The sequence below is a fragment of the Mandrillus leucophaeus genome, unplaced genomic scaffold (assembly GCF_000951045.1).
Source record: "Mandrillus leucophaeus isolate KB7577 unplaced genomic scaffold, Mleu.le_1.0 Scaffold161, whole genome shotgun sequence".
NCBI lineage: Eukaryota > Metazoa > Chordata > Mammalia > Primates > Cercopithecidae > Mandrillus > Mandrillus leucophaeus.
Window position 1 is genome coordinate 2,109,773 of NW_012101599.1, and position 27,961 is coordinate 2,137,733.

Below are 27,961 nucleotides of genomic sequence, written 5' to 3' on the forward strand. Positions count from 1 at the left end.
TTTTTTTTTTTAAGGAACCTTTGATTCCCAGTCCTACTAACCCATCCAGTGTCATACTTAAGGTCCAGTGCACCAACTGGGCTATAACCACCATATATGAAGTTGGATTTTTTTCTTTTGAGATAAGGTCTTGCTCTTTTGCCCAGGTTGGAGTGCAGCGATGTGAACACGGCTCACTGTAGCCTCAGCCTCCTGGGCTCTAGCAATCCTCCTGCCTTAGCCTCCCAAGTAGCTGGGATTACAGGTGTGACATCACCATGCCAGGCTAATTTTTTTAAAAAACATTTTTTTGTAGATGCAGGGCCTCACTGTTTGACCAAGCTGGTCTGGAACTCATTGGCTCAAGTGGTCCTTCCACCTCAGTCTCTCCAAGTATTGAGATTGTAGGTGTGAGCCACTGCATCTGGCCTTGAAATTGTTAGAAATATTTTCAACTTTCAAGCAACCAATTACAGTTACAGTTATTGAATGTTTATGTGCCAAGCCCTGTGCTAATCACTGCAGGTGTGTTGTTGCATTTCATCCTTACAAGAACACTGTGAAGGAGATAGGCCCATTTTACGGATGAATAAACTGAGGTGAACTTCCCCAAGATCATACAATTAGTAGGCAGTGGCGCTGGGACTGAAACCCAGGTCCATGTCCCTATTGTGAGGCATGATGACACACGTTTGAACACGCTTATTTCTTCAGTTAGGGACTGGGCATCACAAGGCCTTTCCATCCCGTTTTTTATCACTCCCTCTTTCTTCCATCAGTAGACATTTGCTTATTCTTTTTGAAAGCAATTTTTTTCCTAAGCATTTCTGATTTCTTAAGGTGAGTTGAAGTGGAAGCATATTCACATTACTTTGCAAATGAGTACTTGGTAAATATTCACTGGTTCTATAAATTATTAGCCACTGCTATGACCGTGATGAGAAGTCGTCTCACAAATTGGATTAGTGATTGCATTTTGAACTTTCTTCATCTTCTTTTTTCAGTAAGCCATTTCTAGTTAAAATTTTGTTTATTTCTTTCTGAAAGGAAGAAGATTTCTCTCCCCATGTCGGCTGTAGTCTGCCTCTGGCTTCGGCACCTTCCCAGCCTTGAAAAAGCAATGCTGCATCTTTTTGAAAAGCTAATCTCCAGTGAGAGAAATTGTCTGAGAAGGATCGAATGCTTTATAAAAGATTCATCGCTGGTACGTGCTGGGCTTTGATGAAGGGAAAAAGTCCTTGAAGGAGATGCTGGGAATCATTTCTTTTAGTCAGAGAATGAAAGGGGGGGATGTAAACAAAAGAGCAATTGGAACCTTTATAAATAATCATGTATTTACATTTTATATTTGAAATCGCTAACGTAGGGGCTTTTCTGCATCCTTGGAGCATGCAGGGACAGATTCGAGGTTTACTTGATTGATGTGCCATATATCACATGTTCACAAGAATTGACATTTGCACAACAGACTTTTTAAAAACAGTATTTATTATTTTAGCATGGAAAATAAGTTTTTAGAAATGAACTTATGGGTAAGAGGAGGAATCAATTAAAAACATTCAAAAAATAAACTTTTAGCTCTTCACTAGAGGAAAGGTGAAATACTCGAGAGACACAAAACCCCAGAAAAATGGTTAAAGCAGCAGAACCTGCTAAGACTTCTGTAAGTTTTCTTTTGGTGTGAGGCCACCTGCCTTCACCCTCCCCTGTGCAGTGATGCTGGCTCCCTGCCCCCTCAGGACTGTGCAGCCGGGAACTCCAGCCCACGTGGACATCCACCTCCAGGCCCGGTGTCTGGCACCCTGGGCTCTCAGTGGCCCTCGCCACCACTGACTCGCCAGTCATCTTCCTTCGTGGGAGGCAGCTCTGTGGGACTGGAGCACATTTGTAGGACGGGAATAAAGACCAAGGCACCCTGAAAAAACGATTCAGAAACCTGCAGTTGCTTTGTCTTCCAGGAGCCCCAGCGGACTCTGCCCTGTTTCCCTTTAGCTTTCGGAACCTGCAGCGATGTGGCACAGAAATTGCCTTCCACCTCTTCCTGCTTCCTACAAGCAGAGAAAGTGAGTTCCGAGAGCCACAGGGAACAGTCCGGTCTTTAGTTGTTGGCCGGGACTCTGGGAAGGAGGGAGTGTTCACCCTCGCCCTTGAGCTGAGACTGAGGAAGTCTCTGAGGTTGGCTGTGCCCACTTGTCCTACCTCCTAGAGGCTTGTTTAGTGCAGCTGGGACTTCTGCGTTCTTTCTTTCCCTTTCTAGTTGCCGACTGTCTAAGGGAATCCTAATGGAGTCAGTTGCCTTCTTCCTCGATCCCGTTTCTCCCCTTGTTTCATGGCCCCTTTCACCCTTCCCCTTGGCCTCCCAGGGCGACGTGCATAGGGTTGCAGGTGCTGACAGCCACGCTGCTCTCACCCATACCTCAGGCTGCACACACTGATCCCACCTGACTTGAACGTTTGCCATGATAGAAGAGAAAGGAAGACATGTGTATATTAAGACTGAGAGCGCCCAAAGAGATTTCTTAAGGATAATTACTACCTAACCTTACCATCCAAAAGAGTCGTATATTAAGGCAAGAAATAGGAATGCACCTTATTTTAAAATGATTGCAGTACAATTCAAAATAAATCACGACTTTCAGAAGCCCTCTGACAGCCCATTCCTGGTGATTCAAGGTCATAAATTACCTCTGTTGTCCACTAAATCTGTTTCTAACTGACATGCGCATACTAGGACTTCAGTTTCTCTGGGCCCTTTTCAGTGGCAAAATATAGTAACTGGGCTATGTGCTTGCTCCCAGGGTGCTTATGACATTTTCTTTAAGTCTTCTCCCTGTTGAGAAATTCTAGTCCCATTGCCTTTTCTCCAGCCTTTCCTTAATCCTTGGATTCTTCTCTGAACCTTCTCCATGTCCTTTTTGCCTGTGGTCCTCATGCCTGAGTAGCACTGTGGTGAGCACAGCAGATGCAAGACAGCGAACGCAGGCTGTCCCATTGCACATCACTGTATAATGCTCAGTCTCCAGTTTGTAGTTTACAGTAATCTTCCGCTGACTTACAAAAGCTTTTATCAGGATCATGTGTGCAGAAATTCAGAGCTTCCATTATGGCTAAAGGGGGATTCTAGAGGGTGTTATTTGGTTTAATGTATTGTGGCACTGGCAGGATGTGACCTCTCTGCGCCTCATGGTTCCAGGAGGTAATTACAATACAGATGATGAGTGGAAGCCCCTGATTGGTGTGGGCTGTTCTCCTCAGCATCCCGGGCCTGCAGTGCCAGAAAGCCAGGCAGGCTGGAATAGGCCTGTGATGTGGCTAAGGGACTGCAGGGGTAACCTGAAGAGCCTGCTTCCTAATTGCATCATCTGATTCATTTATCGCAGTGCAGCATCTTGGTGCAGTGACAGGACTGTACGGAAGTATCAGAGAGATCTCTGAGACTCAGATAGCACGAGACTGCTGCGCCGTGCTCCAGCGGAAACCTGATGCCTATTACATTAGGGTTGGATTCCGAGAGTAATTAAAGTGTGATGGTCTACGTAACTTGTGTTTTATATAGAGCACTGTTAATTATGTTTCTCTCTCTTGGGACTATCCAGAATGAGTCCTGGAAATTCTGTAGTTACCAAAATGTAACAAAAACAAAAGATAAAAGTGTGGTACAGGTTGTACAAAGTGAAATGACCTTCCCACATGTTCTCTGGCCTCTTGGACTCACAGGTCTGGTATTTTCCATTAAGACCATGAATAATGAGGGATTAGTCTCTTATTACCTGAGTTCCAAATGACTGTGTATGTATTTAACATCTAAAATAAAAGAGAAGTTTTCAAAGCCCGTTCACTTTTGAGGCTTCCCCTTTGGCTTCCGTGCAGTAGACCGGACTGCCCTCGAGTCATGCTGTCCGCCACAGTTGGTGGCTCCTACATCAAGCGAGGTATTAGCCCTAGATGGCCATTTACTGTACAGACTGAAACTTTTCAAAAGCAGATGGTCTTGTGTTTCCCTTGACAGCACGGGCACAGGAAGACCATAATCCGTAGCTTCAGACCTGACCTTAGAAACTGACGTCACCCACAGCAGTGAAAGCCCCTTGTTAATTATGCTGCCTTCTTGGCATTGTTCGGTTTCCCAAGGCTGGCCCCGAATTAGAAGGATGTTATGTTTTCTAGTTACAGTTCTGTTTGTGGAACCCAGAAAGCTATTGTTTGGATTCCACATTGGAATGAAAAGTGTCTGCAGGGTGTCAGGGTGGCACTGTGCTTGGCTGGCAAGCTGCATGCCAGGGCTGGAAGGTACCCGGTTCCCATGCCCTCCCTTTCGTTCCTTTGCCAGCAGAGCCCACCCGCAGCTGGGTCCAGAGGAGCTAACCTCATCTTCCCAGGCAGACTTGTCCCCAAAAGAAAAGGAGCAGAGGAGGCACCCAGCTGAGTGTTCTGTTTCTGTTTCACTAATAGTTGATATCAGAATATGCTTCATTTTCTCTCCTACCTGAAAATCTTTATGGTGCAATTCAGAAGATTTATCTAATAAGAACTTAAGAATAAAAAGCATCTAGATACCTCAGTATATATCCTCCTTGGTATGGGATAGGATGTGTTTTTTTCCTCATTCTCCAGGTAGCTATTATAGCACTTCAGAAAGAAAAAGAAACTTCCTTTACACAGACTCCCAGTGTGCAGCTCCTCCTTGGTAAAATGCTGTGCTGAAGAGTTCACTCCACATCCTGGGTGATATCGTCAGTTTGCCGTGCTTAAGTAGCTTTTCAGTAACATGCCAGGGTTTTCTTTTCCTGCTATTTCAGTCTTTTCAGCACTTCCTTTTGAGCTCTTTAATGTGGTGCATGTAATTGAACAAGCGCTGGAGTAGATAATTTAGCAGTGGTCCAGTAGTGCTGGCTGATGTGTGTTGCTAAAAGCTGGAAGATTCTGCGTCTTGGACTGGAGTTGCACTTTCCAGAATTAGCCTCAGGGGGGCACCAGATCCTCCAGCATCGTCTCTGTGAAGACAGAGGCCCACACTGCAAGTTTCCTTGCAATGGAATTGCAGTTGGAATTGCAATTGGGGATGCAGACCTTGTGGCCAGAGATGAAGGGAGAGAGGAAAAAACCCCGAAACAAAGCAGGGATGGACCTAGGGGTCATTGCCACTGAGGCTGAGCTGTGAAGCAGCAGGTGGCCAGGAGCTTTCTTCCGGCCTGGGCTACCCTGGCTAATTGGATAGAGGCCACTGGGCAAGGCTAGGACTTCAGGCAGGGGTAGGGGGCTGGGGAGGGGGTGCTGGGCATCCCTGTGCCTCCCACTTCTGTGTCCAAATACGGAGGAGAGCTCATGTAAATTTAAGACGCAAAAGTACATTTGGTACTTGTTAAGTTCTTAAGCCCAGGAATGACAGATTTATCACTAATTAAACAATAACTGCATTATGGAGTACTGAAAAAATTGTTTGTGTATAAACAACATCTGGTAAAGATTAAAAAGAAAGAATAATTTTTCCAAGCTCCAATTTGTTAAAAGGAACCTGAATGTTTTAAAACAAAATAGATCTGAAAATGTAAAAGGGATATTTAGAGTCTTATGTTTAGTATTTTGAAAATAGAAAAGAAGCAAATGGCATAATAAAAAATACATATTTATAAAGGTGCCTCATAGTACATGATAGATGTAAAGGTTTTGTATAAATAGGTTTTGCTCAAGCCAAATCATTTTTCAATTCAATAGAGGAGTTCACTGGTGAAATGACTCTTATGGAGAATCTTCTTTTTAAGAAGAAAGGTATTTTGTGGTGAATATGCACATATTAACAGCAAGGGCTTCCCACTGTGGAGAGAACAGTGGCTCGGAAACAGCTACACAGTGGGACGGGATTGTCCAGCTGCTGGGTAAACTGGAGGGGAAGCTGCCCATTAGCTGATTCTTTAAATGACCCATTTCCTAAGTAAATATTTAAACTGCATGCAAGTACATGAAAATACCAGGAAAGAATCTATGCCAGGCTTAATGAACTTCAGCTTCTCTGTCATCTGCTATTTCCTTCTTTATTTTTAAGGCGAATATACCTATGAAAGGTGATAGATGGAAAGTACTTGATAATTTTTTCTGTTGCTTCACCGCCTTTTTATTTTTTCTAAAAGGGATTTGCTTTTGTCTGTGAATTACCTTAAATCATAGTCCAATTTCCCTTTTTGGTTTGTTTTCTCTCCCTCTCCTTTTCCCTATTCTCTCTCTCTCTCTCTCTCTCTCTCACACACACACACACACACACACAAAATCAGCAAATGACAGAAAAAAAGAAATGCTTCTTCCTGAGAATTCTGTTTTTCTGCGTTCTCAGGCCTCTTTCAAGTGGCAAGTGGCTTGTAATAATCACTGGTGAGTCGGTATGAAAATAACAGCTTAAGTAAACATCAAGAGCCGGACACAAGAACCTGTGTAATTTGCACAGTTCATGGTGCAGAGTGACAAGTTGGTCTCTCCCTTGCCTGTCCTCCAAAACAGGCATTGAGACCGTGGTGATTGTGTATCGACTCCATGCTGTCCTCCAAAACAGGCATTGAGACCGTGGTGATTGTGTATCGACTCCATGTTGACTTTGTCTTCCTTTGTGTTTTGAGGGATGAAGATGGCCATCTTTCTAGGTGGAGGGGAGATGATGCAGTTTGGGGTAGCCGTGAGGGGAGATGAGAGGGAAAGCACTCATTAGCCCAAGGGGATGCACACCCAGCAGAACCATCGGGTCTATAGGAGAAGGAAGGCAGAACCCAGAGCTCTCCATCGTTGCCCCCCTAGTCATCCTGGGCATTCAGTGAAAAGACTAGGGGAAATAGGGAAGTACAAGACTTGTGTTATTGAAGTCCTCCTGCTGACATAGCTCCCCTCAAGTTGAAATGATCTGCCCGTGGAAATCGTTAGGCCAGATGGAGAAGAGAGAGCTTGAGAAGGAACAGATTTTGGTAGGATGGAGAAAAACAAACAGATGGAAACCACAAAAGGTTTATTTTCTTTCCTTGCTTTTATAGAAAAGATAATGGCCCCGGTCATGGGGCTTTGGAGCCCTGGGCTGCAGCGTGACCTCTGGTGTGTTACCGGAGTGCCCCACCCTACACATAAAACAGGATTCAGAGGTTAGACGCCTGCGTCATCACTTAGAGGAGGCTACAGACATTTAGGGGGGAAGATACTTCGGCTTCCAAAGAAGCGTGTATTAAAACCTTAATTCTATTTGGAAGATTATCTTGATAAGAAAAGCAGCTTAAGATTGCTTTTGTGATTTGATGTCGCTGGGACACATGCCTGACCTGTAGTACTCCAGTCCTCATGACTCACTGACCCTGAAATTATGTGCTCAGAAAGTATAAAGAGTCTCATTTTAAAAGCCATCGGTGAGGGGTGCAGATGAGAAGGAGCTGTTCACAGCTGTGGGGCGGCAAGGGAGACTGGTTTTCAAATCAAAATCTCTGCCGTTGCTGTTTCCGCAGGTTCCCCTGCCTCCTGGTCTTTTATCCGTTTTAAAAGCCAAAATGGGTTGTGGAAGCAGGCTGAGAGTAGCCAAGGGTCTGAAATACTTGGAAAGAAAGAAATCTAAGAGGAGAGTCCATCTGTATGGGAAAGAACAAGCAGATTCCACACAGCCAGCAAACATTTAAAACATCGGACGGAGCGATTTTGCTAGAAAACAGCTCACAGCAGAAGAGCACATCCAAGCTCTCACTCTCTTCTGACGAATGGAGTTAGAGCTGGTTTCCTTGCTGCCCCAGTGGTTTTCATGGTAGCCCTAATCTACACATCTGATCATCATTTTCTTTGCTGTTTGGAAATCACTATAATTAGTATGGAATGATTCTCTACTATCATCAGACCTATAGAATGGCTCTGGGATAGTTTGACTATTTAGAAAAAAGAAATTCAGTTTTGCCATTTTCAAGTTTGATCTTATCAATGCATTTCCAGGCTCTTTCTTGTCTGTCTGCCTGTGGGCACCAAAGAGTGCTATTTGATCTTAAACACTCTTATTCAATAGGCATGTTGTCGTGCAAACTTTGAAAATTGCTCTGGCAAACTTCGATGAATCACATTTCTTCAAGACATACAGTTGCTTTCCCCTTGTTTTATTTTTTTCGTTATGAATGCATAGAAACATTTATGTTTTCCGTGCTTATATCCAGTGACCGCTTAATAACTGTTGTTATTTACAGTGAGACTGGGCAGCAGGAGATTCACTGACATGCCTGAGTTCAAAGCCACGAAATAACCTGCCTCTTCTCTCTCCAACCGTGGTCCTGCCAAATTATTTTCTTGCATAGATAATGAATTTATCTGTAAGAGTTTCAAGTTCCTTTTAGATAAAAATGCACATCAGTGAAGGAGGAGGGAGCATAGATTATTTAGAGTAGGACGTTTTAACTTGCAGATTAGAAATCCTGAGATAATTTTAAAAGGCGATTATCCTGTCCTGGACAAGGGGCGGAGCTGCTGCCTGGAGCCCGGCGGGGCCGGCAGTGCTGGCGAGTGGCCGCTAGAGGGCGCGGGCTCGGTGTCCGCGGGCGGCCGCGGGGAGGGCGGAGCTGCCTCAGTGTGCGCCGGGCACGGGGCGGAGCAAAGCCGCCTCTTTTCTTGCGGATGGGGCGGATGGGGCGGATGGGGCCTGCGAACAGCGTTTCCCGAAGCTATGGTCATAGCACGTGCAGCATGACTGAATTTCCGGGAGCCCCGATCCACCTGCGCGTCGGAGCCGCCCCGCGGTGACTGCGCATGCGCGGAATCCCCCGGTCTGAGGGCGGCCGCTCCGTGGAACCGTCTCCCGGCCGCGTCTGCGGACACGCGCCTTCCACGAAGCCGCTCTGGTGCCAGAAACATCACGGACCCTGCTCTAAAGGGCCTGTTTTGGAACACAAATGGGCGTTTGCATCGGGCATCGTCTCCTACTTTGAGCTCTGGCCAGAACCATAGGGAACCGGGGACTGGGCCGGGGAAGCTGCCCCCAGCTCCCGGGGCTTCCGCAGACCAGTGATCGGAACCCACGGCCGGAACGTCAAGGGGAAGTTAGAGAAGTTAGATGCCTTTTACTCTTCTTCACGAACCCGCTTTTCGTCTTAAATCACGTAAGCTGTTCAGTGCACTAAGATGCATGTGATTGAGTCCGGCGTGGTGGTCGCTGGTTTGCCAGTAATAATTCTGCATTACCATGTACCCATGACCGAATTCGCAGGAAGGAGCAGGCTGCAGGCACGGCCCGACCTGGAGGCACGGGAGCCGTTTGAGGAGGTGGCACAGGCAGCCCCCGCATGCGGGCAGAGGATGTGTGAGTTTCCGTAGTGCCTACTGATCCTGTGTTATGGATCGCCTGAGCTTTTGTACAAAACGTGGGACATACAGGAGTATACAGAGGAATATACAGGAAGCCTGTACCCCTGCCCAGGAGACCACCGTCTGCACTTGTACGTGGGGTGTTTTCAGTCCAGCAGTGCTTGTGTTTTCTAACCAAAAGGAATATGCCAGTGTTCTGGACATGAGCAGTTCCCGATAACTCCTGGGGCTGATAATAGCAAGTTTCTGAGAAAGTGCCTGCGATATTTCACCTTCTCCTGGTCTCCTTTTACAGCCTCAAGCAGCCTGCCACCCTGCCATATTCCGCGTTGTCGATGAGATGTTCAGGTAAATGTTACACTGTTTCTTCTAGTAATAGATGCGAAAAAGGTTCCATTTCCAAACATGAAAAGAAAATGCTGTGGCAGTCTCTGGCTGTACCACAGGGAAATTAGAGTTTCTGATTCCCTCCTATTCCTCTGAGCTTTGTGGTAATTAGAGGTAAAAACTAAAAAATCAGTGTAAATTTAAAGGCCAGTGCCTAAGAATTAAGATAACTTTCTTTTCTTTAGCCTTTAAAGATTCTAATAATAGAAACACAGAATTGAGTTAGATATTAATATCATGAAATATTCATGTAGGATTTTTCTCAGCTCAGAATAAAGGGTAGCAATATACTCCCTTCACCACGTGAGGGCTGACCAATCTTTTTAAAAGACTTTAAAGCTAAAGAAAGCCAAGAAAAATAAATAAATAGTCATTCTTAACAGAGCTCTTCTGTGGGGCAAAATACACCTTGCATGTTCTCTTACAACACATTGAATGTTTATTTTGAAAATACGAGTACTTCTTGGAAAATGCATTAGATTTACAGATGGCAAGAGACGAGGAGCTCATAGCCATGAAGCTGAGCTGTGGCTGGCAGTTAGTGGGAGTTTTAACCATGGAGTACTAAGACTGGACCCAGCTGGGGAGCTTGTCAACCTGGAGTGTCCCAGCCCCTCTTCCAGGGGAACCCGTATCAGCTCTCTCTCTAGTCCCTCCCACCTAATACACAGCAGCAGAGGCTGCAGGGCAGACTGCAGACTTTGGGGAAAGGAATTTTTACAGTAATGACTGTTTAGGGTTTAAAGCTAGCAAAATTTGAGGGTTTTTTTTTTTTTTTTTTTGCTTAAACAAACATAAAGAAAAATTAATTGTATGAAAATGCACGGAAACCAAACCAGGTACAGGTACACACAGATTCTTTTCCTACTTTGCTGGGTGGATGGACCAAGCCATTTCTCCACTTGTGAAAGCAAAATATTGACGTTGCGTGTCCAGGCATACAATACAAAAATATTTCTACAGAGTATGCAAGTCTGTATGGAAGGCATTTGCATTGCTTAATAATTTAAGAACCAAGAAAGAGAGCTCTACACATTGCAATTTTAAAGAAAATATTTACAAAAGGGAGCAACAGATTTATCCTGCTTTCCCACAAGGACTGAAATCTGATGAGTTGAGATACTGCTGAAGCTTATGGCACAAAAAAAGTGTTTCCACTCTTCCCTTATACAGTACAGGTTTTTATGTTTGCCGGATGACTTGTTAAACGTGTTCTGATCTGACTTTGCATTGTTCAGGTGTGCACTCCTGGAAACCGATGGGGCCCCGGAAATCATAGCCACTATTCAAGTGTTTACGCAGTGCTTCCTAGAAGCTCTGGAGAAAGAAAACAAGCAGGTTTGTTATTATGCATCTGTTACTCGTTCATCCCAAAGAATAAGAGGCTGTTGGGAGTATTTTGGACAAGAGCACTTTATTTTCAGTAATTCTGATGGACTGTTTTGCTCACAAAGACAGGTTCCTAATGAGTCCCCCAACAAAGGTTAAACCATTTTAACTTAACACAAATCAAGATCTGTCTGTCCCGTGCCCTGGTACCCACAGGCATCTGTCTACTGTTGTATCTGAGAACTCTGTGAAGCCAGCATGCGTGGCCCTGTGCTGTGCGCTGTCTGCCGAGTGGGACTCTGCCCTCTGGCTGCATCTGAGCTTCCCAGGTCCGCAGGAGGCGTCCTGGGGTCTGTATGGCATGCACTGAATAGGAAAGGGCATTTATTGCAAAGCAGTCCTGGACATTCTTCATTATTTGCATCTTTATTCTTATCAGAGACCCAAATGTGAATTGGATTCCAGGAAAGGAGGTGGTAAGACTGACTGGGAAAGGCTTGACTAACTAGAGGAGGAGCGAGGAAGGGCAGTGAGCAGGAGGTGTGTGTTAGGCACAGTCGGTAAACCAAAGGCCAGGCCTGAACCCTGCAGAAGATTGTGCTCTAGGTCCCCAGCAGCAGAGGCTGGGCAACAGCTGCCAAGGGTCACTGACCAATTAGAGTGACCTCATGAAACAGCAACCTTTGCTACCAGAGAGCTTTCACCTTTCAGCATTTTATTTGGCCTTGATTTCTAACGGCCACAGAAGTAATGTTTATGGAACATATTGCCTATCGAGAGCAGTGCTGGTCCAGCGCATCTCATCTGTGGAGTATGTCACGGCCCCTGTGAAGCTCTCTGCAGTTTGACTTCTGAGAGCAGAGCTACAGTGCTTGGCTCCACCGGATCACACCCTCGTCAATGTCAAACAGATCTCTTAGGTTTTAGCTGATATTTCTACTTTTTCTTTTTCTTTTTTTTTCCGAGACAAGGTTTCACTCTGTCACCCAGGCTGGAGTGCAGTGATGTGATCTCAGCTCACCGCAGTCTCAACCCCCCACACTCAGGTGATCCTCACACTTTAGCGCCCGCGAGTAGCTGGGACCACAGGTGCACGCCACCACACATGGCTACTTTTTGTATTTTTTTATTAAGTGCAATTTCCATTTTATTTTTCTCCAGAGAATAGTCCGTCTTCAGTCCTTAAGGACTCAGCTCCTTACGTGGGCTTTGGTGGGGAACGTGGGACAGCACCCGCAGATCTAAATCGGGGTAGGGGTGTTCGGTCCTTGTGGGCTTCATGAGATCAATTCCTGACTGGTTTGCTGTGAATTGCACAACTCGTACTGTAGCTTCACGCACAGCTTGGGAAGCACATAGGCATCGAAGACGCCTGCTTCAGAAACATTCCTGACTGCTGCGGCCTCCACTGTGTTTCCAGTGACAAATTGCTTAATGGCCTTGTCCTTGGGCACACATCGGGCACAGTTTGTGCAGCAAATAGGCTGCGCGTGGCCGCGGCCCTTTTTGGCACGACCGTTGTTCCTTCTTTTCTTCGTCATATTGGAGGCACGGACTGGAGGGAGCACTCATTTTTGCATTTTTATTAGAGATGGGGTTTTATCATGTTGCCCAGGCTGGTCTCAAACTCCGGGGCTCAAGCAGTCTTCCCACCTTGGCCTCCCGAAGTGCTGGGATTACAGGTGTGAGCCACCACACCCAGCCTGTTTCTGCTTTTTATAACAACAATATATATTTATTTTATTTTTTGAGACAGGCTCTCACTCTGTCACCTAGGCTGGAGTGCAGTGGTGTGATCATGGCTCACTGCAGCCTTCGGCTTCCTGGGCTCAAACGATCCTCCCACCTTAGCCTCCCGAGTAGTTGGGACCACAGGTTCAAGCCACCACGCTGAGCTAATTTTTAAATTTTTTTTTGTGGAAATGGAGTCTCTCTGTTACCCAGGCTGGTCTCGAACCCCTGGGTTCAAGGGATCCTCCCACCTTGGCCTCCCAAGGTGCTGGGATTCCAGGCTTGAGCCACTGTGCCTGGCCAACAATAAATATCTGTGATTTATTTTTTCCCACCCTCACTTTCCCTGGAGAAGTTAGCTGGGCTGTAGCAAGCTGCGCTCTCCGTGGTCCCACCTAGAGTTTTGGAGGCGGCTCAGTTGGAAGGCATGGCTGGTCCTCACGGTTATTTTAAGCCTAACTGTCAATGTCTTTATAGTCCCCATTAGGAACGGGCCTCTAGGGAGTCTCACCTCGGCCTCGCGGAGCACACCTGGGTTGTAGCAGCGGCCGCGGAGGAACGCCACCGTGCTCTTTAGGCTTAGCTCACGCCTGTTTTTCTTCTTGGCTTCACCCTCAGCCTCTGATTTGGCCGTGGCCACTGTGGATTGGGACTGATGTTGCAGTTGCTTTTAATTGAGAATAGTGCCCTGACCAGGCATACGTATCTAAGGACGTGGGACCACACATGGGGTCCTGGTGTGAGGCAGGGCAGGGATCCGAAAGCAAACAGGAATTCACCACCCTCACCTTCAGCTCAACAAAGGAGAGCAAAGTCTCTTCGTTTTGCCGATGCCTGCATAGGTATCTGTTAGTTTATTTCTCTTCCTAGAGCTGTTTCTGCGTGCCTGCCTTTTTAACTGATGGCCGTCCGCATCTGTTGACCCTCTGCCTTCTTGAGTGTCCATTTTTAGCTAATCAAAACCCCTCATGTCATATTTGGTAGATGCATGACCCTCTTTTCTCTCTGTGGTTTATTCATTAATTCTTTCTTAATAAAATGAATATCTGTAAACCTGCTATCTAATCATCTGAATACGTGTCTATACACATACTCCTCCTTGCCTCTCTCCCTCCAGGTAACCTCTGGTTTGAATTTTATGTTTATTGTTCCTTTGCTCTTTCTAAAGGTAGTTTGATCACATATATATGACTGCCTAAACAATGTTTTGTTTAGTTTCGGTTGTTTTTGCACTTTATAAAACAAACAGGAGCAGCATACTGTGTGCAGTCTTTTGAGACTTGCTTTTCCACTCAGCAAAGACTGCTTGACGTTGCCATGTGTGGCTGTGGGGAAGTGTTGTTATGCACAGTCCATGTGAAAACGTGTGGCGGTACAGCCATCCTGCTGCTGGGAGGCACTGGGGATGCTTCCAGGTTTTGTTTTTTATTACAAACGATGTTGCTGTGGACACTCTGGGACAGGTACTTCGGAGTGGAAGTGTGTTCTATGCAGAGGTTCAGCTTTCATAGATCCCGCCATGTTGCTGTGGACACTCTGGGACAGGTACTTCGGAGTGGAAGTGTGTTCTATGCAGAGGTTCAGCTTTCATAGATCCTGCCAGACTCATTTCAGAAGTGTTGGTGCCCATTTGCACTTCCTGCGACGGTTTATGAGTGATCCCGTAAATCCACATTCTCACCCATCATCAGAAGCATTCACGTCAGTGATTCTGTCTCTTCTTACCCTTTGCTCTTGCCCCTGTTCTGTTTGGAGGACACAGTCAGCTCCGTCATTATGCCCTATCAGACAGTAGGCAGAAATTGAGGTGGGTGTGATAAGCCACTTATCCGAAGCCCGCACTGTGGCTTAGTACAGCCAGTCAGCTCAGTTTCTGGTTGCAGCCATGACAGCATCTGTTCATGAGCTGGATTAAATCTCCCAGAGATAAAAATGATAAACTCCAGGCAAAGTATTTTTTAAAATCTATTTGAAGGCATACAGAGCACCTGAGAAAGTGGACGGAGACTGGAGGCCACCAGCGCTTTAAAGGGACACCACTCTGAGAGGTCTCCTGCCCCCCTCACCCCACCCCGCAGCTGCCCTCATGTGAGGTTGGGAGCGGGTGTGGGGCCGGGGAGGGCCAGAACTTAGCACAATCGGATTGAGTTAAGGTGCCAAAAAATAGAAATGTAAACTGCCAAAGGAACAAAAAAAAATTGAGGGGGAAAAAGAAAACCAATGTCAAAAGGTAGACCTAAACCCAAAACTACCACGAATGACATTAATTTCAGCCATTAAATGGAAGTTAAATATTCTAGTAAAAAGGCAGAAATGTCAGACTGAACAAAAAACCAAAGACCTGGCTGGACACGGTGGCTCATGCCTGTGATCCCAGCACTTTGGGAGGCCAAGGTGGGAGGATTGCTCGAGTCCAGGAGTTCAAGACCAGCCTGGACAACATAGTGAGACCCCAGTCTCTGCAAAAAAATAAAAATAAAAAATTAGCTGGGCATGGTGATGCATGCCTGTAGTCCCAGCTACTCGAGAGGGTGAGGTGGGAGGATTGCTTGAGCCCAGAAGGTGGAGGCTGCAGTGAGCCATGATCACGCCACTGCACTCCAGCCTGGATGACAGGGCGAGACCCTGTCTTAAAATGGAAAAAAAAAAAAAAGATTTTAAAAGCTATTGTAATCAAGACAGTGAGGTATTGGCAAAAAGACAACCGTAGATCAGCATTGAGTCCAGATATAGACCATGCATATGTGGCCAATCGATTTTTGACAGAGACGCCAAGACAATTCAATGGGGAAAGGAACGTTTTCAACAAATGATGCTGGAATAACTGGATGTCCCTATGTAGAAAAATGAGCCTCAACCATTACCTTACACAGCACACAACAGTTAATTGGAGAGGATCATGGGCTGCAACAGAAATGTTAGAACGATAAAGCCCCTGGAGAGAGCGTAGGAGAATGTATCTGTTTGACCCTGAGGTGATCCAAGATTTCTCAGAAGCACTAACCGTAGGAGAAAAATGGATAAATTAGATCTCATCAGAATTTAAAACTTCTAGGCTGGGGGCATAGCTCACGCCCGGAATCCCAGCACGTTGGGAGCCCCAAGGCAGGAGGATCTTTTGAGCCCAGGAGATGGAGACCAGCCTGGGCAACAAAGTGAGACCCCTTCTCTACAAAAAATACAAAATTTCGCTGAGCGTGGTGGCACACACCTGTGTCCTAGCTACTCGGGAGGCTGAGGTGGGAGGATCACTTGAGCCTGGGAGATCAAGGCTTATGATCATGCCACTGCACTCCAGCTTGGGCAACAGAATGAAACCATATCTCAAAAAATAAGAAAGGAATTTAAAATTTATATGCTTTGGTAGATATCATTAAGAAACTGAAAAAGCAGGCCAGGCACGGTGGCTCATGCCTGTAATCCTAGCACTTTGCGAGGCTGAGGTGGGTGGATCACAAGGTCAAGAGATCAAGACCATCCTGACCAACATGGTGAAACCCCGTCTCTACTAAAAATACAAAAATTAGCCGGGGGTAGTGGCATGTGCCTTCAGTCCTAGCTACTTGGGAGGCTGGGGCAGGAGAATCGCTTGAACCCGGAAGGTGGAGGTTGCAGGGAGCCAAGATCACACTATTGCACTCCAGCTTGGCAACAGAGCAAGACTCCGTCTCAATAAATTAAAAAAAAGAAAGAAGAAGAAGAAGAAGAAACTGAAAAAGCAAGCCGTTAGCTAGGAGAAAATATTTGTAATAACATGTATACAACAGAGGACATGTGTCCAGAATATATGAAGATCTCTTATAACTGCCTAAGAAACCAGTTTCGAAAATGGACAAAAGGCTTGAATATACTTTCAAAAAAGATATACAAATTGGCAGTAAGCACATGAAAATTGTTCGGCATCATTTGCCATCAGGAAAGTGCAGAGTGAAACAGGTAGGAAAGCAAGCATACATGGGGTTATGTTCCCTAGCCACTAGAATGGATGAAATTAGTAAGACTGACAGCACCAAATGCTGGGAGCACGTGGAGCACCTGGAGTTCACACACATTGCTGGTGGGAGTGAGATGACACAACACTGGAAAACCATATGGCCTTATGATGTTAAACAAGCATCTATCTGTGACCCAGCAATTCCATTCCAATGGTGTGCCCAGGAGAAACAGAAACACATGTCCACAAAAAGACATATGTATGCATGTGAACTACAGCTTTATTCATGATAGCCCTCACTGGAAGCAGCCCAAACTTGAAGCAGCACATCAAGAGGAGAATGGCCAAACAGACTATGGCATATTCATACCATTCAGACTACTTCTGAGCAATAAAAACAGAATGATCTACTCGCACACAATAACATGGTTTAATCTTTAAAAAAACATGTTGAGCCCAAGAAGCCAGACACAAAAGAAAACATACTTTATGTTCCCTTTACACAAAATTCAAGAATAAGCAAAATTAATCTCTCTTGTCAAAATCAAAATATTGGTTGCCAGGGTGGGGTGGAGGGAATGATTGTTAAGAGTTGGAAGAGGTCTTCTTGGCGTGATAGAAATGGTGTCTTCACTGGGGTGGCGGTCACGTGGATTTGCTCGTTTACCAAAACCTCATATACTTAAAGCCTTTGCACTCCATGCTTTATAGATTTTACCTCAATGTTTTAAAAAGCTGTGCCACTTGGGGGTGTGGATAGCTGGAGCTCTTTGGCCCTTGAAAAGTGAGCACAATTGTTTTATGCTTTTGTTGTTATTTTAAAAACCACGCTGAGCCGGCACAGCAGCTGACGCCTGTAACCTCAGCACTTTGGGAGGCCGAGGCGGGCGGATCACTTGAGGTGAGGAGTTAAGACCAGCCTGGCCAACATGGTGCAACTCCATCTCTACTAAAAATACAAAAATTAGCCTGGCATGGTGGCGCGTGCCTGTAATCCCAGCTACTCAGGAGGCTGAGGCAGGAGAATCATTTGGACCCAGGAGGTGGAGGTTGTAGTGAGCTGAGATTGTGCCTCTTTACTCCAGCCTGGGCAACAGAACGAGACTCCATCTAAATAAAAAAAAACAAAAACAGGCCGGGCACGGTGGCTCACGCCTGTAATCCCAGTACTTTGGGAGGCCGAGGCGGGCAGGTCACCCGAGGTCGGGAGTTCGAGACCAGCCTGACCAACATGGAGAAACCCCATCTCTACTAAAAATGCAAAATTAGCCAGGCGTGGTGGCGCATGCCTGTAATCCCATCTACTTGGAAGGCTGAGGCAGGAGAATCGCTTGAACCCGGGAGCCAGAGGTTGCGGTGAGCTGAGATCACGCCATGGCACTCCAGCCTGGGCAATGAGCAAAACTCCGTTTCCAAAAAAAAAAAAAAAAATGCTGAAATACCTAACATCTCACAACTGCTCTGACAAGTCTTTCTGAAATAGAAGGTTTATTTGTATAATTGGGTTCATGTGAGGTAGAACTCATAAAGACATCAAGAGCATAACTTTATTATTTTTCTTAAGTCCCAGGAGGTGATTTAAAAGGTTAATTATTCTGGAAAATATGAGGTTACTGGGAGCTTATTTTTCAAAAACTAAATGTTTCAGAAAGTGTTCTGACCATGTTAGTACTGGTGGGTCTTTTTGGGCAGAGGACTCAGAGTTTTGTATTTTCCTGACCCTGTTTCAATCTTAATGTTCATGCTCTTTGGATTTTCCATCCTGTGACAGCTGCGGTTTGCACTCAAGACCTACTTTCCTTACACTTCTCCATCTCTTGCCATGGTGCTGCTGCAAGACCCTCACGGTGAGTTAGGGTTGACTCTGCCCACATCAGAATGGTTTCCTGGGAAGAGCACTGTCAAATGATGGCCTCCCCACCAGGCCCTTATCTATAGCATGAGGGAGACACAGCTGGTTATTTCTAAGATCCTTTGAGCGTCCAGGATCCCACATTCTGTAGATTTTGATATGAGAGTCGTCTTGGCTTCCCAGTTGTGATCACTTCCCAAAAGAAGAAGGAAAAAAAAAAAAAAAAACCAGTGGCCTCTGCTAGGTCTTGCTAGTCTGCCTCCAGATAACACAGGCTATGCTGGTGCCAACCAGGTCCGCCAGATGCTAGGAACAGGCCAAGACGTGGCTGAGTCGGAAGAAAACAGTACCTTCATTTGCTTTTCATTCTTTCTACTCCGTGCAGCCTTCTTGCAGAAGAAAAGATAAAATGATGGATGAAGCTGAGGAAATTCAGGGGAGGTTCCCCCTAACTAAGCTAAGGGAAGGATTTTGAGAGTGTTCAATAAGGTGCTTCATCCGCAGCCTTTCCTGATACCCTTTGCCAGCCTTCCAAAGGCTATCCGGGTGGGGAAGTGGTGGTTCCAGCCTTCATTCGACTGGTGTTGATCCAGGAATGTGGCTGTGAGCTCATGCTTAGAAGACATTTCAGAAATACAGAATAAGGGCCCCCTTTCCCTCTGAGGCCTGAAACCTGACGGAAGGCAGTCCTGACGTGGGCACAGACTGTGCCAGCCAGAAAGGGGCCTTATTGGAGCATGGCAGGAGAGGAGACAGAGGGAACGAGCCAGTCACATTTCCTTTTTATGCCATTTTGGGCCTGCCTTTTTTCTGAGACGAGTAGATTTGTTTGAGAAATGCAAATGATTCGAAGTTTCAGAGCATTTTACAAAACCTAAATTCCTCTTCCTTTTTCAAGAAGATGTAGGTTCTTGCCCAGGGTGATCCCCTGACACTGTCCTCTCAGATGCCGGAGCTGGGGATGGGGTCTCTGGGTGACAGTTTTATGAAAACCCTTGGGAAAACTTTATTAACAAGACAAAAATGAGGAATTCACTCTCCCAGGGTCCACCCTGCAGCTTAGGTCAGACCAGCAAAGCCTGAAGTCAGCCGACAGGGGGCGCCGAGTGAGCTCCAGAAAATGTACCGGAGTCGTTAGCGTCTCCGTGTGGAAACAGCAAACAAACAGTGAGGTGGTGCGTGGGCACGGGCCCAACCCTCTACCTTTCCGTTTGTGTAACTCGTAGATTTATGTCCAAATATAAATAGGTGGCTTCAAGCAGAAGTGCAAGAACCTCTTGTGCTAGTTCCTAGAACAGCTGTCTGTATGTTACTTTGGCAAACAGTGTGATGGTCACACACTGAAGAAGTGTTTTTTAGTAGCATGATCTTCTGTTCATCAGAAATTTATTTCATGCCCATTGTGAAGGTCAGGGGAGGGGTGTAAAAGATGATCACTTCCAAGCCCTGACTGTGTAGGAACTACAAGTGGAGGAAATGCAAAATAAATGTCTAAATAGCTAGTAGAAGGAAGAAACGAAAAATGCCTTCAAAAGGCTGTGCTCCAAGGGCCGCGGGCGTTCAGAGGAGGGAGGCACTGGCCTTGTGGAGTAGCAGCAGCTCATCCATCACTCGCCTTATCTTCCTTGTGTGTTCGATTGTAGCATCTATCACTATGTGAAAATTTTTGCAGATGCTGCGTAGAACTGCAGATATGTGCTGCTCAGATGTGTGTAAAACTACAGGATGACTGTGACACCAGAGCAGCTCACTCAAGAAAAGACGTTTGTTTGCATAATGCTCACTTATTTTCTTTCCTGGCCTTTTTTTCCACTGTAAACCTGAAATCGTATCGTGAGTTCATCACAGCCCTAGGAAAGCAGTCAGGCCGTCTATTCCTAGTTCCTTGTTGGCTGCTTTACTACAGCCTCGCTCTATTCTGAAATCACACATTAGTGATGGAGGAGTGGGTAGGTAGAGAAGAAGAAACCTAGGCATCCGCAGCCGGCATTTCCCAGTCTCAGCAGGGGCTGCTTATGCAATCTCTAGCTACTTCCATGTACCTGAATTCAAAAGTACTTGAGGCCAAGTGTGGCGATTAATGCCTGTAATTCCAACACTTTGGGAGGCCAAGGGGGAGGATCACTTGAGCCCAGGAATTTGAGACAAGTCTGAGAAACATAATGAAACCTCATCTCTACAAAAAAATTTTAAAAATAGCTGGGCATGGTGGTGCACCCCTGTAGTCCCAGCTGCTGGGGAGGCGGAGGTAGGAGGATTGCTTGAGCCCAGAAGGTTGGGGCTGCAGTGAGCCGGGATCGTGCCACTGCACTCCAGTCTCTGACAAAGCAATACTGTGTCTTAAAAACCCCCACAAAACTAAATAAAGAGATTAGATTCTTTGAGGTTCAGCTCTGTGTAATATGGACAGATCTTGCTTAAGAGAGAGGTACTGACTGGGAAGAGCATGCAAACAGTATTGGGTTCTGTGAAGCAGAAGTGAAGGGTGTCTCCCGAAGACTCTGAGGTCGTCCCTGCAGGTGGCTCCTCGCCGGCTTGCCATTTCCTCACTTGCCCTCTGACGTGTCTCTCTCCACCCGCAGATGTCCCTCGGGGACGCTGGCTGCAGACACTGAAGCACATTTCCGAACTGCTCAGAGAAGCGGTTGAAGACCAGACTCATGGGTGAGCAAACACTGACCACTCCCAAATCTACTTCACACACGGGTTCCCTAGATCCTCATCTGCCCTTTGAGCAGGGCTGACAGGACAGAGGAAGGCGTTACTGGTCTGGGACCGTCACCAAACAGGTGAGCACCATGGTGAAGTGAGAAGTGGAGGAAGCACATGGCCGCACGGATGGCTTGGAGCAGGTCAGGATGAACAGGCATGCGCGTGTATGCGTGTGTGAACACCTGTATCGAAACGTTTCTACGTAATGTCTGATTTTAGATTTCAAAATATACAGGCATAACAATGAAGAGAAGAGACGCTGGAAAAAGCAGCACCCACCTGCTGGGAAGCCGTGGCCGTGCAGAAGGAAAAGGCGTTTGTTTGGGGGCCTTTGGTCTTCTCTCTTCCTCTCTAGGGAAGGAAATTTGCAGCCTCTGCACAGTAGGGTGGAATGTTAAATGCTTGTTTTCCTTCTCTTTAACAAATACCTCTAAAATGAGAAAACCTATTCTAACAAATTCTTTTTTTTTTTATTTTTATTTTTAGAGATAAGGTCTTGCTCTGTGGCCCAGGCTGGAGTGCAGTGGAATGATCACATCTCACTGCAGCCTCAAATTCCTGGGCTTAGGTGATCCTCCGACTCAGGCTCCTGAGAGCTGGGACTACAGGCGCACACCACCACACCTAGCTAATGTTTAAATTTTTTTTGTGACTGGGCGCGGTGGCTCATGCCTATAATCCCATCACTTTGGGAGGCCGAGGCGGGTGGATCACGAGGTCAGGAGATTGAGACCATCCTGGCTAACCCTGTCTCTACTAAAAATACAAAAAAAAAGTAGCTGGGCGTGGTGGCGGGCGCCTGTAGTCCCAGCACTCAGAAGGCTGAGGCAGGAGAATGGCGTGAACTGGAGAAGCAGAGCTTGCAGTGAGCCGAGATCACGCCACTGCACTCCAGCCTGGGTGACAGAGCGAGACTCTGTCTCCAAAAAAAAAACATTGTAGAGGTCTCGCTGTATTGACTCAAATTCGTGGGCTCAAGTAATCCCCTGCCTTGACCTCCCATCGTGCTGGGATTACACGTGTGGCCTGCCGTGCCCAGCCTGTTAATTTCTAACAGTAGTGTTAGGTACCGTCTTATGTGTGTGATTTCCCTGAAAGCATTCACATTTATGCCTTGCTGAATTCCTTGTATCATAACACTCTTTGGCTTCCTCTTAACTCCCTTTCTTTTAGAGTATAATTTTATTCATTGTCCCTGCTAGCCTACTAAGACTATCTTATTTGTTCCTTTTGCCACTTTTCACTCCTGGAGTTCTCTGTAATCTCACACCAAGTTGACACAGACGATGGGTGACATCGTCTCTGCGATTGATGGCTCGGGTGCCAGCTGCTCACTCCTTCCTCACCGTGCTTCTCACTGACAGAGACCAGAGAGAAAGGCCTGCAGCCAGGGGGCTCCACGGCTGGCCACGTGAATAGCCTGCAGTGGCCAGTCGGCCCCACACACACCCTCCCTGGTTGTCCTGGCATTACACAGAGCTGGACCTTGAAGAATCTTAACTCGGGGACAGGGAAGTGGATGGAGGTGGCATAAGCAGGCCACCCTGTGATTGAGAAATGCGGTGCCCTGGGTGCCGCGGGTGCCCTGGGTGTTTTTCTCTTCTCCCTGCCCACCCTCTCCGCCATCACTCAGAATGTGTGATGTCAAAATGCGTGGAGACTGGAATAACACAGCCACCAGAAAGGATGCATGTGGTGCTACAGGGCAGGACTTAGACCTCCTGGGGCTCCCACCTCAACCCGGACCTTGGGGCCCTGAGACACCTTTCAGGTGGCCACATGGGACGCCTTGTGCATTCAGCTACTGGTGGAAGACAGAGGGAAGGACGAGGCTGGTCTCTGGTCCTGATCCAGGCACGCTGCCAACCTGGGGAGCACGAGGGAGCCCACTGCTCCGTGCGTCTGTCTACCCTGACATGGTGCCTGCAGGGAAGAGGCGTGGCGGAGTCCCCTCCTCACTCTGACACAGCCTAACCCCGCCCACAGCCAGCGTGGCCAGCAGAGCATCAGCTCTGTGTCCTGGGAAAGAGGGAGTAAGACCAGTACTCCACCCTCCCGTCTTTTTGTCTCTGTTGCTCAAATGTAGAACATTTAACCACTGGTTCTCAGGAAGGACTGGGGCAGTGACCAGGGAGGCGAGGACGGTATTTAGAGCTTGGGAATTCCGCGGGCCAGGCAGAGGAACATGGAGGCGGATCCAGCAAAGGGGCCAGGAACACGCCTGTTGCAGCCGCTGCCCGAGTCCAGAAGGAAAGTTCTCATCTAACGAGATCTCAGGCCGGTCTGTTCCATCCTCGCCAAGGGGAATGTTCACCTGCGGAGGCTGGCACTGCACACAATTCGTGGCCCTTACCTCGAGCAGATTCTACCCTAAAACAAGTATTGCAGCTTCCATCTGCCAGTGTGGCGAGGGGATAGCCTCGCAAACGCTTTAACTTTCTGGCATTGACGCACACATGATGACAGCAGCTCATTAAAAATTCCTAGTTGCTGAAACATCCACCCAAACTTTGCGTCTTGTCAGAAGTGGAACAGCTCATGTTTCTGCCTGCGTCCCACCCTCCACCTCTTTCTCCGCCGTGTCCTGCCGCATTCCTGCTGGTCACGACCGCAATCTTCCTTCCTCAGTGCCTGTCCTCACTGAAGGTACCTGGATTAAAGACTCCGATGTCCGGAGGCCTCAGGCCTCACAGGGGTCCTGAGAGGCCCTTTCGATGTCCTGTGATGACGCAAAGTGGCGTTGGACAGTCTGAGTCTAAATTGTATTCCTTGCAGGCTGCACGTCAGTGGAAAAGTACAATTTAAGCCAACCGTTGGCAAACGTTTGAGTTGCTTTAAAAACCCAAAGGAGGAAGAATTCAGCCGCCAGCCGCCGTGTGCTCTGTGTTCCTCTGTGTTCCAGGTCCCGCGGAGGTCCCTTGGAGAGCTGGTTCCTGTTCATTCACTTCGGAGGATGGGCTGAGATGGTGGCCGAGCAGCTCCTGAGGTCGGCAGCCGAACCCCCCGCAGCCCTGCTGTGGCTCTTGGCCTTTTACTACAGCCCCCATGATGGGAGGCAGCAGAGAGCACAGACCATGGTGGGTAGCAGCCCCACTGCATGTGTGTGGGGTGGGCTCTGGGGGGCTGAGGAGCCCGCAGAGGGGCTCTGTTGTGGGCTCGGCTTCCATGACACCTGAGCTCTGCCCACAGATGGCGTACGTCGTGGCACCCTGCAGGCGTGGCGACCTCCAGCCTTGTGGTCAGAGGCATTCGCCTGCCCCACCGAGGTGGCCAGAGACAGGACACCACATGTAGCCCACTGTCCCGCAAACGAAGACCCTTCCTCCCCGAGGTCGTTTGATCTGTGATCGCTCAGCCGCCGTATCTGCCCCCAGGGTCGCGTCCTCCAGGGCGTGCCCTGCAGAGACGGGCTGTTCCGAGGGGTGCGCTGGCAGCAGAGCCTGGCCACAGCCGGGGCCCCCTCTCGCTCCCCAGCACCCGGCCGGTTCTTCCATCTTGACTGTCTGCTTTCTTGGATCAGTCAACAGATCCTCACATTACTGGCTTTGTTTACATCTCTTACTAAAGTAATCACATGATATTAACCACTTTGCTTCTGAAAAAGGAGTTGGTCATTTCCTAAATCACAGAGCAGCTAAGTATGGGACTGGATAACTGTCTGTGGCAAAGACAGTTGTTATTTTATGTGGAATATAATAATTACAGGAAGCAATGCTTTGATTAAAGGCACTGGCACCTTCCTTGCAAGCATTTACTTCCTCGGTTCTGAAAACCTCCCCGGCCAGTGCTCTCTGCCGATCTTGGCAGCTGAAGAGGACGGGCTTATTTTACGTGGAGCTCCTCTTGGCTTTGGCGTTTTCTGTTGTCTGAAAACACAGGGACTAATAACGATGTCTGTGTATTTTATTTGTTTAAAGGCTTGCATGGCATAGGAAAGAAAAATAGTTTTAGATTTTAAAAAGTTGAAATTTGGTGATAGTTTATTTTAGATCAGAAATAAAGCTTTGTGAAGAAATTATCGTAACCCGCATATGTATTTGAGGATTGCTGTCTGATTAAAAAGAAAGCTTTTTATTTCTTCCCCTTTAAAAGAGCACATTAAACTAATTAAGGAAAATCCTGGTTGATGTTTTTAACAGTAATAAGATGTACAGGGCACACATGGTTTCTAAAGCCCTTTTATATTCTGTCTTATTTGATTCTGTATAAGCTAAGTTGGTAGATATGTGTTCAATTCCATCACAGTCAAAAGGGTACTGACAGAGAATCACTTTTGAAGTAAAAAGAAATAAATTATTCAATAATAATTTCTAGGAAGTTCTACATTGGCACATCTTCTACTAGCTAACTTGGTCCTTTTTTAAGAAAAAAATAACAAAACCTTTGCGTCGTTCTCCCTCGGGATGCCTAGGATTTTGGATGAGAGCGGATTGGCTCACTGTGAGTGGGGCGTGGCGGGCCTCTGCTTCCCTCCCCGCCGTCTGTCACAGGTGCCATCTGCCTGGCAGTCCAGTCCAGTGCTCATGTTGGTGCCTCCAGAGCCCCTTCCTCGCTGGTGCCTGCTGAGGCATTGGTGTATGTGGCATCCTGGGAAGGGGATTTTAGTTTCATGAATGATACGTACCTCTTGTTTTCCTGGGTTTTATGAGCTTTAATCCCTTGACGGCCTGTTGGGGGGCTTGAGAGACACACTGTGAACTGTGTTGGAGAGCATGATTCTTATACGACTGGATTGAAATGAGCAGTATCTGTGCATTTGCCTGACTTAAAAAGGCACGATCAGCTGGTCGCGTGTCCCCGCATCGTGTGCTGGGCTTGGCGTCGCTGCCTCTGTGGCCGTCCTTGAGGTAAAGAACGTGGGTGCAAAGAGCAAGCGTGTTCCCACCCGGGATGTGTCCTGCCTGTGAAAAGGCCTGTCCCACTCATGGCCAAGCCACCCTCTCCACCAGCAGCCAGAGTTCATCTCCTTTTGCCAACTGAATTGGATCACAACAAAATAAACAAAAAAATATGTTTAGATGCCCTTAAGAATCAGGCAAGGCACGATGATGACTAGAGAAAAAAAAGAAAAAGAACCAGGCAAGGTTCATACTCTTTAACCCTGTGGTTCCACTGCTAGGAATTCTCCTAGGGAACAGAGATCCATGCAAAGGCCAGCACTGTTCATAAACACAACAATGGGAAATGGCCTAAACTTTCAATAATAAGGCTACTGGCCAAATAAATTGTGGTATATCCTAACCGTGGAATAGCATTCTGTTTTACACCATGCAAAATCATGCTCTTGGCCGGGTGCGGTGGTTCACGCCTGTAATCCCAGCACTTTGGGAGGCCGAGGCAGCCGGATCATTTGAATCCATGGGTTTGAGACCAGCCTGGGCAAATAGACCCCTGTCTCTACAAAATATAGATGAGCCAGGTGTGGTAGTGTGTGCCTGTAGTCCCAGCTAGGGAGGCTGCGGTGGAAGGATCGCTTGAGCCCAGGAGGTGGAGGTTGCAGTGAGCAGAAACTGCACCACTGCATTCCAGCCTGGGTGACAGGGCAAGGCTCTGTCTCAGGGAAAAAAAAAAAAGGTCTTGAAGAACATGTTTTATAGATCTAGTGAACTGAACTGCTTATAGTACATTATGGAGAGAAAAATGAAAGATACAAAGCATTATGTGTAGTGAATGGTATGGTCTCAGTGCATAGAAAAAAGACAAGTATATAAACTGAATTATTAACAGTGAGTCTTTTTGGATGGTAGAGTTGTAGATCATTTTAATGGTTTTTCTTTTTCCCTTTACAAATTTCCCATAGTAAGCATATATGAGCTTTTATAATGCAAGATAAAAAAGTACTTTAAAAAGGAAAGAAAGCTTCTGCCTTTCTCCTGAAAAACTTCGGGCGTGTGTAAAGTTGCTGGTGTCCAAGTGGAAGCCCATGGGCACGGCGGACTGCAGGGAAGGACAGTCTGGGACAGACAGGAAGACGACCCCGCCTTAGGGATTATTGGACAAGGGCGGAAAGTCAATTGTGGGTCAAGAGAAAAAAGATATAAAGGCAGAGCCTCCTCAACCCCGGCATTTTTGCAGACCCGGTTAGATGGCAGAATGGCCTTGGGCTCCCGTAGACACCATCAGACCCTGGCAGACTGGGCCGGCTGGGGGGCGAAGTGGGGAGAGCGCGGCCACTCCCCGTGGAAGAACCCGATGGTGCAGTTTCTCACGGTCTCGTATTGTGGTCAGAGGAGCTCACACAACACGCCCAGTGTACTGGAGTTTATGACAGACCTCATTGAATGAGGCCTTGACTTCCAGGGAAAAAAACGCCTCACACAAAATCCATAAAATCAGTCATGGGAATTCTCAGAATAGGCCTAAGTATTCTTTCAGAAGTGATGGAACATAGCTGTTCATGAGTTCCATGTGACATTTGGAGCTCTGGGCTTTCAGTTTTTGCTTTGTTTTCCAAGTCACGACTGGGTGTACCATTCTTGTGGCAAGCAGAAACATCTCAGCATGGAGTAAGTTTTTTTTTTATGCAAAAACAACCTGCAGACTTACAATGACCATTATTATGTGGGTTCCACAGACTTGTGACCTCTGCTTGAGCATTAAGCACGTACAGATTGTTCCAGCGTCTAAAAACAAATGCATTCTTGTGTGTGCGTGTGGCCGTGCCTGTGTGTGTGTGCATGCATGTGTATGGCCGTGCCTGTGTGTGTGTGCATGCATGTGTATGGCCGTGCCTGTGT

General features: G+C 47.0%; 1 protein-coding gene and 1 pseudogene across 1 annotated transcript in view; one reads left to right on the forward strand and one right to left on the reverse strand.

The window, feature by feature from the left end:
- Positions 1-27,961, forward strand: part of FANCC (Fanconi anemia, complementation group C) — a 170,474-nt gene that overhangs the window by 134,099 nt on the left and 8,414 nt on the right. The window contains exons 8-13 of the mRNA XM_011976009.1: positions 1,027-1,183; positions 9,575-9,627; positions 10,905-11,004; positions 18,432-18,507; positions 21,095-21,176; positions 24,127-24,301. Of these exons, the coding sequence (XP_011831399.1) occupies positions 1,027-1,183; positions 9,575-9,627; positions 10,905-11,004; positions 18,432-18,507; positions 21,095-21,176; positions 24,127-24,301 (643 nt within the window). The remainder of the gene's footprint in view (positions 1-1,026; positions 1,184-9,574; positions 9,628-10,904; positions 11,005-18,431; positions 18,508-21,094; positions 21,177-24,126; positions 24,302-27,961) is intronic.
- On the reverse strand, positions 12,194-13,130 carry LOC105536609 (annotated as a pseudogene).